At 37.1% G+C, this 14675-nt stretch overlaps 1 protein-coding gene across 1 annotated transcript; it reads right to left on the reverse strand.

The window, feature by feature from the left end:
- Positions 1 to 5838: 5838 nt before the first annotated feature.
- Positions 5839 to 13982, reverse strand: LOC134748886 (uncharacterized). Its single transcript, XM_063683717.1, has 5 exons — positions 13529 to 13982; positions 12623 to 12929; positions 10591 to 10687; positions 9814 to 9924; positions 5839 to 6043 (listed from the first exon to the last, which is right to left on the reverse strand). Exons 1-5 carry the CDS (start codon positions 13980 to 13982, stop codon positions 5858 to 5860), a joined length of 1155 nt encoding a protein of 384 aa, XP_063539787.1. The 3' UTR covers positions 5839 to 5857.
- Positions 13983 to 14675: the final 693 nt, after the last annotated feature.

Below are 14675 nucleotides of genomic sequence, written 5' to 3' on the forward strand. Positions count from 1 at the left end.
GCATTAATTATTTTTATGATTTTGACCCATGTTCTTTCACTGATATGCGTTAAAATTGTTAAATAACACACGAAACCGTCAACGCCATCTATACGACTGTAGGCCAAAACTAGTAGCGCCCTCTGAACGAGAATCAAATTTTTTTTTATTTTCGAGGCACGTTTTTTCCTTAGACTGTATCTATCTATTACGGAGTTATATCTATCTTTGCTAGTAGGAATCCGTCGCGAAAGGAAGGCGGCACCGCACCGCCTTCACAAATTATCAAAGGTAAGTTATTCGAGAAAACTTTATTGTTACGGGTGTGGTAAAGGAAAAACTCAAACAAAATTGTTTGGTTTTTGAGTGAGAGAATAAAAAATATGATTTACTTTTAGGGCTCTCCGCGTATTTATACATATTTAGCAAATAAGAGACAACGTTCCTCTTGTAATGAAAAGTCTCATTGTAGCCGTTCCAATGCATATGGCAACTGTCAAATGTTTGTATAGATGGCGCCATCATAGGTTTTACCTGTATGTAATTTGGTTCTATGAGATTTGGCTGAAAGACTAGCATCCACACCAAAAAGAAAAACAAAAAAGAGAGTTTGACACTTCTTAAGGGCCCTCCATACTCATGCGCGAATCACGGCGCGAAGCCGCGAACGCTGATTCGCTGATTAGCGAACTAGGCTCCACACTCGCGTTCGCGGCTTCGCGCCGCAATTCGCGCATGAGTGTGGAGGGCCCTTTAGAACTGACAGGTAAATCCTATGGTTTGCGCTATGGACGGTATAGAAAGGACGACAATCTCTTATGGCAGAACTATTGTTCTAGAAGTTACCAGCTTTCAGCTGTAAATAATAGTTCCTAATCTCTCCGGTGGCGCTAGTTAGGCTCTGGGACATGAGTATAACATGAACCATATAAGGCAACAAATAACCCGACCAAATTACGTAGGTTGTTTTTGGTAGTATTTCGGTGTATGGTGGCGCCGCCTAATTACTGTTTTTTGATGGACACTTTTCGTACATAGAGATTTGGCTCCTTTATATAGTCTCCATGGTTTGCTCCATCTGTTAAATATTTCGACCGGCCAACCCCATTCCAGTTCCCAATTCCCAATGCCAGTTTTATGATAAACACATTAAATTCAATGTAAAGATCAAATGTAATGTAAAAGGCTGAAGGGAACAATATAAAATACGCTGCCGTACCTACGCCGAACCTAATATCGCAAATTACGGAGGCAATCTGTTAGGACTTGTTAATAAGCTCCCAAAGACGCCATCATAAATTTTCAGAGACAACAGAAATTTAATATCGACGCGAAAGATGTAATTTTACGTGAAAGTTTTGCAATAGATAGCCAACTTCGACTCATTGGAACTCCCGTTTTGGGTAGAGTTACTGAGTGCTACTTTCTACGTAAATCAATATGCTTTGAGTGAACAATACGAGTTTCATTGAGTTTAGTTTCTGACGCAATTTACCTGGTAGCCGTGTCAAGTTATGCTTGCCAATTTATGTTTCTCGCGTCCTTTACGTACTGTGGTTGAAGGCCTGCAATTCAGCACAATGCAATATCACGGCAGGACTTCCGGTTCGAACGCCATCTTGATAGTAGCCTCGTGATTAATTCCTTTGTTTTTTGCTCATTAATATTGTTTAAAGTGTAATATCGATAGCTTTATTATACAATAATCTAATGTGGTAGTGTGCAGTGAATGGAGAATTAATCTCAAAGCGTGTTTAACCACCATTTTGGAGTTAACGGCCGGTAGTCCACGTGCTTCTCGTAAAATCCAGCTATCGGTTTTACGAGACAACTACAACAGCCACCGAACAGCGTCGTGCTCTAAGAGCATTTATTTTGTTCCTACCCTTTTACGTGACATTGGCTACGGGCAACACCGCCCTCAAGTCCATCAAGAAAAGAATATCACGGCATAACGTTACACAATCGACCCAGTCCCGGACTAAGCGCTAGCCTAGGACTGTGGTTATACACTACAATGCAAAACAAATACTCTTGATTGCACACCTCAATACAGACAGCAATACAATGAATTTAGCAACTCAAGTAGAGGTAAACAAGAGGTGGTCTTTTCGCTAAAAAGCGATGTCATCCAGACAACCTTTAGGTCAGTATTTGTGTCGTTTTCAAGCAAAAGGTACCACATTGTCGCTTGCCAATAAGAACGCTTTAACAAGTTATTCATATAAAGATGCAAGCAAATTTCGACAATGTGGTACCTTTTGCTTGAAAACGACACATTTGTTTCAGATGAAATAACAGAAATCTACCACAGAATATACACGAAACGAAACATACCATACAAATAAATGTAAAATAAAATACATACCAAAGAAAACATATATCCGACATGAGGCAATTAAGAAACCAATTAACATTATTTCGATTTTACTGCCAACAACAATTATTGAAAGCATACATGATTTCTATAATAAGGCAAAAGTGGTAGAGAGGAATCAATTAGGTTGATTCTCGAATGTAAAATGACTTTCACAATTCAGTGTTATCACTTTTTTCTTTACAATAGCTTTGCCTTCTTTTTCCTTTCAAAGATTATTTTTATTTGGTACCTATCAAAATATTGTCTTCGGTTACCGCGATAGTTACTCATGAAATAAAACTATGAAAACGGATTATATCGCGTATATTGAATTTATAATACATCCCGACGTTTCGAACTCTTTACAGCGTTCGTGGTCAACGGGTGACTGAGGAAAAATTACAAAATGCAAAAATACCCACATACTAAAATAATGAACAATCATAGACTACAAACTTTAAGGCTGGTTGTACATGCAAAATTTGTTGCCGGTCCCATATTGGGATACCCTCCTACAATTTAGGAGGGAATTAAATCTTCTCGGGTCCGTGGTGTAGGGTTGGAGCCGGCATAGTTTTTTATCGCGTATATATATATATCTTTACTTGAAAAATAATTATAGTGTAAAACTAGCCTTATGAACCGATTTTGCATGTACAACCAGCCTTAAAGTTTGTAGTCTATGATTGTTCATTATTTTAGTATGTGGGTATTTTTGCATTTTGTAATTTTTCCTCAGTCACCCGTTGACCACGAACGCTGTAAAGAGTTCGAAACGTCGGGATGTATTATAAATTCAATATACGCGATATAATCCGTTTTCATAGTTTTATTTCATGGTACCTATCAAGTTGATCTGAATCTGAATTGCTTGAAATAAGAAATTAAACGTTACAAACGATTAAAATTTGGTACTTAACCTCTTGTAGCGCACAATGCACAATCCGAAAAATAAGGTACAAATGATCCCGCCACAATAAAATGTTTTTGTATTATTTTACTTCTGCAGAAATTTTAGGACTATTAAGTGGCAATGAGCCCGACGACCGGTCTGGTATGGGTTTGAATCCCGGTAAGGGCATTTATTTGTGTGATGAGCACAGATATTTGTTCGTGAGTCATGGGTGTTTTCTATGTGTTTAAGTATTTATATATTATATCGTTGTCTGAGTACCCATAACACGAGCCTCCTTGGGCTTACCGTGGGACTTAGTTAATCTTTGTAAGAATGTCCTATAATATTTATTGATTTAATGAGGCTTGAATTGAGGATGTTTTTAGAGTCTCTATTGTTTCCCATATAGTTTTATGTCATTGTTTGTCCACATTTTCGTTAGTCATAATTTGGTTTTTCTCAGAAACGCGTAACTTTTCAGAATTGCCATAAAACAAACCTAACCTAACCTATCTATAGGATAACTTGAGGAAAATCCTGAAAAGTTAACGGTTTCATAATTATGTCTAATGATAATATGACAATTACATTATGACCAATAATTATGTCAAACAAAGGGACCCCGTTTTTTTGGTCCATTAAGTCACCGGGGTTGAGCCGAGCTTCTAAAGCTAATTTGGTTAGAGGAATTAGACCACAAAAAAGTCATGAGTTCAAATCTCTCTCACGGCTATTAATTAAAAAATGAAACGTTTCATTCAAAATAATTTAATTTCGAATTTTGACATCATACAGTTTAATGACAAAATAAGGTTATTTATTATTATACTTATTCTATCGGTGACCCATGAGCCCGATCCAGATTTAACAACATGTTACGGTTTTGATTTTATATATCCTATGACCTTGAAGAACGCTAACGCTGATTGGTGCATGCGAAATAAACAATAAAAAAAAACAAAGTTAGTGCGTGAGATGCGCGCTTAGAATTAGAATTGACCTCAATGCCTAGAATTAGCGTAGAAACTGGTAAATAAGGCCAACGGTGGCTGCATGGTTCCATTTTTATCGCCTGTCACCATGCCCGTCAATTTCGCACTTACATACTTTGTTAGACGTGACAGGCATGGTGACAAATGATGAAAAGGCGACCATCTTAGCCCTACTGCTCTCAGCTCAGCCGCCCCTCTTGTATAACACGGCGAACACTGAGTAAGTCATCCGCGCCACCTGAAAATGAAAAAAAAAATGCAAAATTGTTAATTAATATAATAGCTTCAAAGTTAACGCAAATTTTTACCATCGGAGAAATTGACATTTAGAAATGCTAGAACGCTAAATTAATACGCTAAGGTAAAGGTGTATTTTATTAATAACAATAAAAAACTTAAATAACAATAATTACAAACGAATAATATATATCAAACTAAAACTACCATTAAAATAAACTAAAATAAAATAAATTAATACTATTTATCTAGTTTTAGTATAGTTGCTGGCGGAGTAAATATGAGGTAGTTGATAAGTATAAGGGCTTTACTAAAGTTATTTACCTATATCTTATTGCCGAACATAATTTGTGTCATTTTTGAAAAATAAGACCGAAGTGATCCCATAAAAGTGCTCCGTGAACGAAGTTTCGTATGGAGCATTAAAAAACTACTTATTTTATTCTATTACCTTAAGAGTTCTTAAAAAATTACTGAACTCGGCCCATAATTTCGTTTGTAAAATACCTACTTAATAGAACCAGAACCAAAGTTTATAAAAGATTTATTTATTCTTGTGCAAATTTGAAGCAAACTGTTCATAATTGTGACATTCTTTTGCATAAGTAAATGGGAAAAAAGTAAATTATTGAATAAGTCACTAAACGTTGCGAAGTAAGTTCGTACTTGAACGCTGTTTCTAAAAGTGTGCGTCATTGAGAAAAGTTTCAATTACCTACTCTTAAATAATTCACAGTAAAAAAACGCCCACACGTAAATAAAACTTGCCGCTTAACATTTTAAGAATAATTATTAATTGTAACTTGATTAAAAAACGGTACATTGATTGGTGGGCTAGCGGTAAGGTGTGCGACTTTCATCGGTTTTGAAAGGTTCTAAAACGGGCTCGTATTAATTGCAATGAGTTTTTTAAAACAATTGATTTCTGATTATTGCTTACTGAATTGGTCAATGTTTTGTCCGTACTGAAGCTTTGGTAATGCTTTGTCTGTACTGAAGCTACAAAGGTGACAAAATGATTGCAATATCACCAACAACAATATCAAATACTGTCACTTACCCTATTGGATACATACTCGTAGATCAGCGGTGTCAGCATGGTTGAATTTTTATCACCTGTCACTATGCCTGTCACTTTCGCACTTACATACTTGTTAGAACGTGACAGGCATGGTGACAGGCGATAAAAATGCGACCGTGCTGAGCCTGGTTAACGCTTATATAAAGTAGAGCTCTAATATCCGGTGAAATTTTCGGACTGGGTTGGTGGAGTGAAGAAAGAGGTATTGAAATTATTGACCTCAACTATAGGTATATGCGCATGCAAATGCACGGGATGCGACGCGTGACATCGCATCACTTCACTCTCGTCACTAAAATAAAACAACGCAGAATTTATGTAAAACTCACCGAGACAAAAGTGCTATAGGACAGATCCTGTATACCGAAGGCCTTGAATATGAGCGGTTTCTGCGCCTGCGCGCACGCGATCAGCACGAGGCGGCGGATGTCGCGGCGCGGGCGTCCCACCGCGCACATGTGCCAGCCGCAGTAAAACACGGCGGGCGACAAGAGTGAAGCCTGCGGAGAAAAAATCACACGAGGGCCACGCAACAGTCATTTGTTTTATTTTTATGGCGACAGGCGGCGTTTTGTGGCCTCCAGGGTGCGTAGCCAAGATGTCAATCGTAGCGAACGATACGGTAATCTCTCTCTATCACTCTTACATATTAGTGCGACAGTGACAGTTGCGTTTCGTTCGCTTCGTTCGGGGCGTATACGATTGGCATCTTGGCTAAGCACCCAGAAGTGAAGTCCTCAAATTGAGACGATTGGCACAGTATTCTTTAGTAGCGCCAAGGTTGTCTTTTTGTATGTATGTGTGTAAGTTCGTCGCGATGTGGTCGCGATTAACTCAAAAACTGCTGAACGGATTTTCATGCGGTTTTCACCTATCAATAGAGGGATTCTTGAGGAAGTGTCATTGTGAAGGACGAGGAATTGGAATTGGTTGATAGTACAGTTTTTCTTGGTATAACTTTAGATTCTAAACTCCAATGGGGTCCCCATATTGATACTCTTTCGAATAGACTGAGTTCTGCAGCTTTTGCAGTGAGCAAAATCCGTCAGTTAACTGATGTGAAAACAGCTCGATTAGTATATTTTAGTTACTTCCATAGCGTTATGTCATATGGTATTTTACTGTGGGGTGGTGCTTCAGAGATAAATACCATTTTTGTTCTGCAGAAGAGGGCTATTCGAGCAATATATAAAATGAACCATAGAGACTCACCTAGAGATAAATTTAAGGAAATTGACATAATGACAGTGCACTGTCAATATATTTATGAGAATATTCTGTATGTACATAAAAACATTGTCAGTTTTAAGAAAAACTGTGACATACATAACATTAATACTAGAAATAAGCATAAGCTTGCAGTACCCTTCATTCGGCTCCATAAAATTAAAAAATCATTCATGGGTAACTGTGTAAGATTTTATAATAAACTTCCAAATATCATCACTGACTTATCTGTTAATAAATTTAAAAAATATGTTAAACGTAAACTTATCTCTAAAGCCTATACTATTATAGCACACAAGACTACATGAATGATGAAACACCGTGGGATTGTGATTGAAAATAATTAATTATTTATTATTATGTTAATAATGATGAAATTGATAATTCAATGAATACCTACCTATACCTATATATTAGGTAATCCGTATTTTTTGACATTTAGATTTTTATTCTAGAAAGTTTCTAGACTAGTATTTTTTATACAATTTTGGTGTTTGACGATCCTTTTGTGAATTCTTATTATTAAGTTTGACATATCTATAATAATTCAATGTTTTTAAGAATAATAATAACTGCATCAATAAATATAACACAAAGTCCTTATTTATTTTCACGTCACAATAAATAAAACAGTAAATAACATCCATGCATAGATCGTGATCGGCAACAATTTCATCTGATCAATAAATTGCTCTGATATTTAGATTAAGGGCCTGTTTCACAATGTCCAAGTAAAGTATTGGATAGCTAATTAACAAATAAATTAACTGCCAGATAAATTTTCCTACAAAAAAAGCACTTTATCCAGCAGATAGATATAGATTATTTGGAGATTGTGAAACGCCAACGATGACTTTATTCGTCAGATAAGTGGCAAGTAGCTTATTCGGGACTTTACTTGGACATTGTGAAACAGGGCCTAAGGTAAAATTTAAAACTAATTTAAAAGTGCTTGTTGCTAGGCCTATTTGAATAAAGAATATATTGAATTGAATAAAAAATTGAATTGAAGGTGTATAATTTAGAGTTTTAAATGATTCACGGTTAGTTTCACTAGACTTATATTGACCGGGATATAGACCGTGATTACCTTTTGTATTATCTGTGAGCTCCCGATATTTCGACGCAGTTACATGCATCATGTTCACGGGTCACAAGAATGTGGGTAGACAGAGCGCTGTCTACACAACTTTGACACCCACCCGCTATCTTCAGTCACCCGTAAACATGATGCATGTAACTGCGTCGAAATATCGGGAGCTCACAAATAATACAAAAGGTAATCACGGTCTATATCCCGGTCAATATAAGTCTGGTGTATAATTTGTTAACCCGTGCGAAACCGAGGCTGGTCACCAGTATTAAATAAATGAAAACGGGTCGCAGCCCACTTACAAACGTGTCGAGCAATTTTCGACTTATAAAACGTGAGTTTCCTATAGTCTCCTATAGTCACCTAGTCTCCAATAATGTTATAAATGAGCATCAATATGCGTATCGAACGGGCCGCTCGACTGTGAGTGCGGCGCGCGACGTCGTGGCGCGCGTGCTGGAGCACCTGGAGGGCGGGCGGCAGGTCGCGGCTATATTCTGCGATCTCTCGCGCGCCTTCGAGATGGTCAACCACGCACTGCTTCTGGCGAAGATGTCTCGATACGGTATCGAAGGCGAATTTCACAAATTAATTGAATCATTTTTAAGCAATCGTAAGCAGTGTACCTACGTTTTAAATGCAAAGTCTAAGCTGGAAACCATGGCTGATGCTGCTGTCCCCCAAGGTTCGACAATGGGAAATTACCTGTTTCTTTTGCTCGTCAATGATATCACATCGGCATGTATCGGCCCAGAGTATGTTATGTTCGCGGACGATACATGCATCATAGTTAATGCAGAAAATTTCTTAGACTTAAAATTCAAACTGGGAGAAGTTATGAAACTAATATCTCGCTGGTTCACAGTCAATGGTATGTGTCTAAACGTAGATAAAACGAATATAATTCACTTTCAGCTGCGCAAAACTAACAACACAAAGCTCGACATAAGTTTGAACGATGTACTAGTGCCGCAAGTCGATAGCGTAAAATACTTAGGATTTGTAATTGATGAGGGGCTAACGTGGGCGTCTCATATAGATGAAACTTGTAACAAGCTGTCTTCAGCGTCCTATGCATTATATAGGCTGGCTCCCAGTCTGTCTATAGATAATATAAAGAAAGCATACTATGGATATTTTCATTCCATTCTAACCTACGGTATCGATTTGTGGTGTACCGCAGCCGATCGCGACAAGATCTTTAAAATTCAAAAACGTGCCATCCGGGTTATTGCTAGAAAACCTGCTGATTACCCGGCACAAGAATTATTTAAAAAACTCAAAATCTTAACTTTGCATAGCATTTACATCCTTGAGGCTTGCAAGTACGTCAGACTGAATCTAAGCTCATACATGAGCAGCGCGCAGCGTCTCGACTGCGCCGCGCGCCGCCGCCCGCACCTGCTGCTCGCGCCGCGCGCGCGCCTGGCCAAGACGCGCAAGTCGCTCGCCGTATTTGGCGTTAAAATCTATAATGCTCTTCCGGCAGATATAAAAAATTCACCAAGTGATGCAATCTTTCTTAGAAAACTTAAACAATATCTCCTAAGCATGGCCTTTTATAGCACTGATGATTTTTTCAAATCGTAAAGTAGATATCATCACTAATCCAAACGAATTACAAGTAATTAATTATAGATATAAATATATAATAATTAAATGAATGTAAATATATAATAATGAAATTAATGTAAATTTATAATATTAATATAAATATGTAACAATAATTAGTTAGTACCTACCCAAAATGTGTTATGTAAATTATTGACTTGTAAAATGACTGCCTTTTACCAATAAAACATCTGAATCTGAATCTGAATCTGAGTGAGCGCGAAAACGTAGGTAGCTACGTATACAAAATAAATGAAATATTTATTGTTTAATGTTACTGTTAACGCCGCAACCTGATCCCGGCTTATCCTCAGAATGTCTTATACATATATTATTTACCTGATAAGTGACCTCGCCTGCGTTCCAGAGATTAAGGGCGAGCAAATAGAACATTGTTCCAACGAAAGTGACAGTCATGAAAGCATTAGTGAGATCCATGTGTGGGGATAGCTAGAAAAGAGAAAACATTTTATTTTTAAATTCAGTTTTAACACCTTTTTATTAACTTCACTAGTAACTACCATACACGTATACACACACACATCATATTGTACTTGTAGTCACAATTGATTGTGTTGTGAGATTGTGTGTTGTAGACATGTACCTAATGCCATCACAGGGTAGTATGCACTATTCCTAAGAAATTATATTTAACACCATGTATTCTGATGCATCACTTGTACATGTATACAATAAATACAATACAATAACTACTTATACCTAACTAGCAATGTTGTAAATCTTAGTGTGTACAACTAGGTATGTAGGTAGTTTAAAATCGCATGCATGTGCCACTTTGCCAGTCATATAATGTGTGTGTATAAGAAATCTATTTAATCGACTAGATTAAAAACTTTCGACACGAAATCTAGATGACAGTGCAATAATAATTTGGCACCAATTAAGTGTTGGCGAAGCCCGAAGGTGGATAGTCTTCCATAGCTTGTAGGCTTCTCGAATTTGGGGACATTATAATCATTCCTTTTAATGAATCCAAAACGTTGGGGGTATAAATTAAGTACCTACAGTGGGCAATAAAGCGTGACCCAAAAAATTTATTTTTGTCACTAACTTTTTCACTCTATTTCAAACATGTAATATTTTTGTTGGACTTACCGCCAAACGCAGCAAGAGAAATACTCCAGTGGCTGAGCTTTCACACACTTGAAGAGACATTATTAGTCCGAATATTCGTTTGATTTCGTCGACGAGACTAAAAAAACAGAATTGATAATTACTTCTACATTCATAAGTGTATATTAACCCTTAAACAGGCCTGACGCATTTTTTACTTTTGGTAACTGATTCCGGTAGATAATAATTCCTTGCTTTTTTTTAAAATCATTATTTCAATAAAAAAACCTTGTTGTTTTTATATGTCCACTGCCCGTTGTGGACGGCGGTGGTATGTACACATACTGCACTGCACTAGCCATACAGAGTAGTTTTAAGGGTTAGTCACGTCTTTACATATAATCGATAAAATAATGAAACCACAATGTAAATAAGAAAATAGTGCCATTTTATTCGTGTTTACATTAGTAAACAGCAAAATAGGTTCTGAAAGTAAATGTTACTAAATACAAATGTCGTTTAAAATAGTGAACATTGTACTAGAAGGGTTCATTCATAGGACTGTATAGATTAATTACCCAAAATTTTTGTTCCCCAGTAGCTTTTGTTCCATTCGCGTTTTTCCCCATTCTGCTTTTTAACCAGGCCTATATTTTTTAGTAGTTAATTTAATCACACGCGTATGTCCCAGTCGCTTTTTTCCCCAAAGAGTAATATTTCCGAGAACAAGTCCTTCTTACCCCGAGCCGACGGACCTATTTTTGGGCGGTTTGCCCTTCGGGCATCTGAAGCTACCTAACGAACCTAACCTACCTATCTATCGACTTAGTGTGACTATCGTGAAAACATTACTCTTTGGGGAAAAAGCGACTGGGACATACGCGTGTGGTTAAATTAACTACTGAAAAAATTAACGCCTGATGGTTAAAAAGCAGAATGGGGAAAAACGCGAATGGAACAAAAGCTATTGAGGAACGAAAATTTTGGGTAGCTAATCTAAACAGTCGCATTTTATCTCCTAAAAAGGATCGTCAGGGATTCACGAGAAATATAAATAGCTGTTTTTTTCCGTAATGGTACGGAACCCTTCGTGCGCGAGTCCGAGTTCATTGGCTCGCACTTGGCCGGTTTTTTTTGTGTTCGGTAATCGCCCACTTTAGACAACGGTAATGACATTTTGTGGTCGTTGTCTTTTCTCTGCTCGTCAAAAAAAAATCATTTGCTATGTGTAGGGTTTGCACGACGGATCCGAAATGTATGGGAAGATCCGCGGATCCGGATCTAGATTTGAATAATTTCATACCTTTCGGGTCCGGATTGCAAACCCTAGTTATGTGGTAGCTATTAGATTACTACCTGGTTAAGGGTAAACAGAGGTACCTTTACAAAAAAAAAGGGTTTATAAATGGGGTTAAGGTTTCTCCTATTTCTAGTTTTGTTTGATCTGTTTGGCTTTAAAAATTAACATCCGGGTCATAAAATAAAACAAGAATTTGGCACCATTGGTAGGATAGACATTAAACCTGTTCTGGCCAACAAAACACAACCAAAACATCAAATGTCCATAATGTATTAGTATGTATGTTACTAACACATTATGGACTTTTGTTCGAAATAAATTATTATTGATTGATTGATTGTTCTGGCATCATCTGTAAATAGCTTCGACCGGCCAACCCCATTGAAAAATAAAACAAAATTATTTAAAAATTTCTTATTTTTCAAGTCTATATAATTATTAAAGTCTCATAGCATAGTAGCTATTTATTTTATTTGTATTAAGTATACTAGTAAGTCTCCAAGCCACATTGCGCTAGCCTGGGAAATATCTCACACCCACTTATGCACGTCCTGACCAGTAGACTGGGGACGAAACGGGGTGACCAGGTAGTCTAGTGGTCAGGATGTTATCCATATCCGCGTAAGCTGAACACGCCGCCCGCCGGTTGGATTCCGGCCTCAGCCACCTGGGGGGAAGGCTTGGTCACTTTTTCTTATGTAGGTACGTACTTAGATGACATCTGATTCATGACATTGTTTACGAACATCTTCATCTAATATACCAACAACTTACTACATTAGCTTTTGATGCATCTTGATTCCCTCCAAACACCCAATCCACAGTTTATCCTCGGCCTCCTCCTTCCTCATCGTCACTAAATCACCATCAAACTCCTCCCTAATCCTTTCGAAGTGACGTCGCAGGGTGACGAATTTGTACGAGATGCAGATGAGATGCGTGATGGGCATACAGTCGACGGACATCATGGGGAGCATCATGTATAGCCACGTGATATAAAAGAATACGCGGAAGATGTCAGCTGTCATTGTGGAGTCTTCATATGCGGGCCAGTAGGTGACCACAGTATAGAACGGGGCACCTATAAAGTTATAATATACACTACTTAATAGAAGGGACCACGTAATCTCTGTTATTATATTCCGAATACTAAAATGGTAGTTTGATTTTCTAAGCAATAATCCTGTTTTTGTATCAGTTTTGTACTAAAATGACAGATCAGTCGGATAATTGGGGCAATCGAAGTGTTAATTTAGTGCCTGGAATACGAAAACAGAGCTAGGTGTGTAATAATGTGGTAGGTATGTAGTTAACTGCATACGATTAATGTTATCTATAAAACGGAGTGATGAGGCAATCAATGATTTATTTACAGATATAAATAATTGTCGTAGATGCCATAGATTATTTGGATAGTTCTTTTAAAAATATGAATATGGCCGATCATTCTAAACCGAATACATTATTTCCAGCTAGCATAGGTTAAGTTTACGGTTTAACTCGTGTATGTCACACGCCTGGTATACCTGGCATACCGTGAAACAGATAGTTTAAACTCGATGATTTCCAGCTGGTTTAGGTACAGTAAGCTGCAGAGATAACAGGAGGGTCCCCTGTAAACAAATATCCATGCAGGGAGGATCAGTTATCTCTGCAGCTTACTGTATATTATGCACATACCTTCGACGATTGACTTTCTTGCGCTTTCAAGGCCATAAGTTCCGAGTGATAAATAAGCCGTTACTACATAAAACAAAATCCCGTATTTCACTTTCCAGTACTGCTTCTTCATAACATTATCCTCCTCCAAATTTTCGCCAACAGCCCCCATCTCATAATTTAATTTTCTTATAGAAACTTTGTGGTAAAAGAAGAGATAGAATTTAGCGAGTACGATATTTTGAGTAGCCGAGAACATGACAGCTGAGTTTTTTTCCACCGAGGGAAATGAACCGAACACTGCGGCGGCGTTTTCCAAAAAAATCATCACAGTGTAAAATGAAAAAGAAATAAAGCGGTACAATTTGAACGGGATTGTTTCATGATTTATGTCTTCGTACCAGTAGTTCCCGCATCCTGCATAGTATACGAATTTGCAGTAATACTTCAACAAAAACTTGGTCCGTAGGTACATTTTAGAGGTAATAATTTCACGTCGCTAGATTTGATCCGAAATACGTTCGTTTCTGGTCAGAATTTGCGGAAGAATAACATAAAAATATGAATTATTTTAATTCCTCCACAAGTGTCGATTTTGGTGAATAAAATATTTATTGAATAACTCGAATATAAATGACGATAAACGAAAGTTAAGAAAGTTTGTTGTCAGTGTTCGCACCCAGCGGTTCATAATTTATGGACTGTTAATTAATTGTACACGTGCCATTAATATTTAAAATAAATTAAAAACCTTACAATTACGATCACATCATAGGTATAAATAATACGCACTAAGTGGTAACTAGGTATTGGAAAAAGTTGTATTGAACTAAACACAAACCAAGTAGTAAAGAAAACTTGTACATACGTAATGATTGTAATTAATGGAACTATTTCTTATGAAAAGGTGGTTTCGTGCGGGTCCTCCACTTTCGTCTTAATAAATAATTAAAAATTTGCTGATATTGATATATTTAATTTATTAAACAACAGTTTGTTTCTGCAATAAGAAGGAGGAGAGAGGATATGGTTATTTGTGTTTTTTTTATGGACGTGTTTTGTTTGTTTTGTATTTGATGTATGATTTTATGCTGTATTATTTCTTGCTTAATTTATTTCATCATATAGCCAACGCCCCCTGAGTTGACTGCAACTCTGTGTGAAAATT

This window comes from Cydia strobilella, chromosome 17, assembly GCF_947568885.1.
Source record: "Cydia strobilella chromosome 17, ilCydStro3.1, whole genome shotgun sequence".
In the NCBI taxonomy this organism is placed as follows: domain Eukaryota; kingdom Metazoa; phylum Arthropoda; class Insecta; order Lepidoptera; family Tortricidae; genus Cydia; species Cydia strobilella.

Coding starts and splice junctions, on each gene's coding strand:
- LOC134748886 (XM_063683717.1), bottom strand. CDS start 13,982: ATGTACCTACGGACCAAGTTTTTGTTGAAGTATTACTGCAAATTCGTA. Junction 10,688..12,622: donor ATGCATCAAAAGCTAATGTA/GTAAGTTGTTGG, acceptor CTGTTTTTTTAG/TCTCGTCGACGAAATCAAAC. Junction 6,044..9,813: donor CAGGCGAGGTCACTTATCAG/GTAAATAATATA, acceptor TTTTCTCCGCAG/GCTTCACTCTTGTCGCCCGC.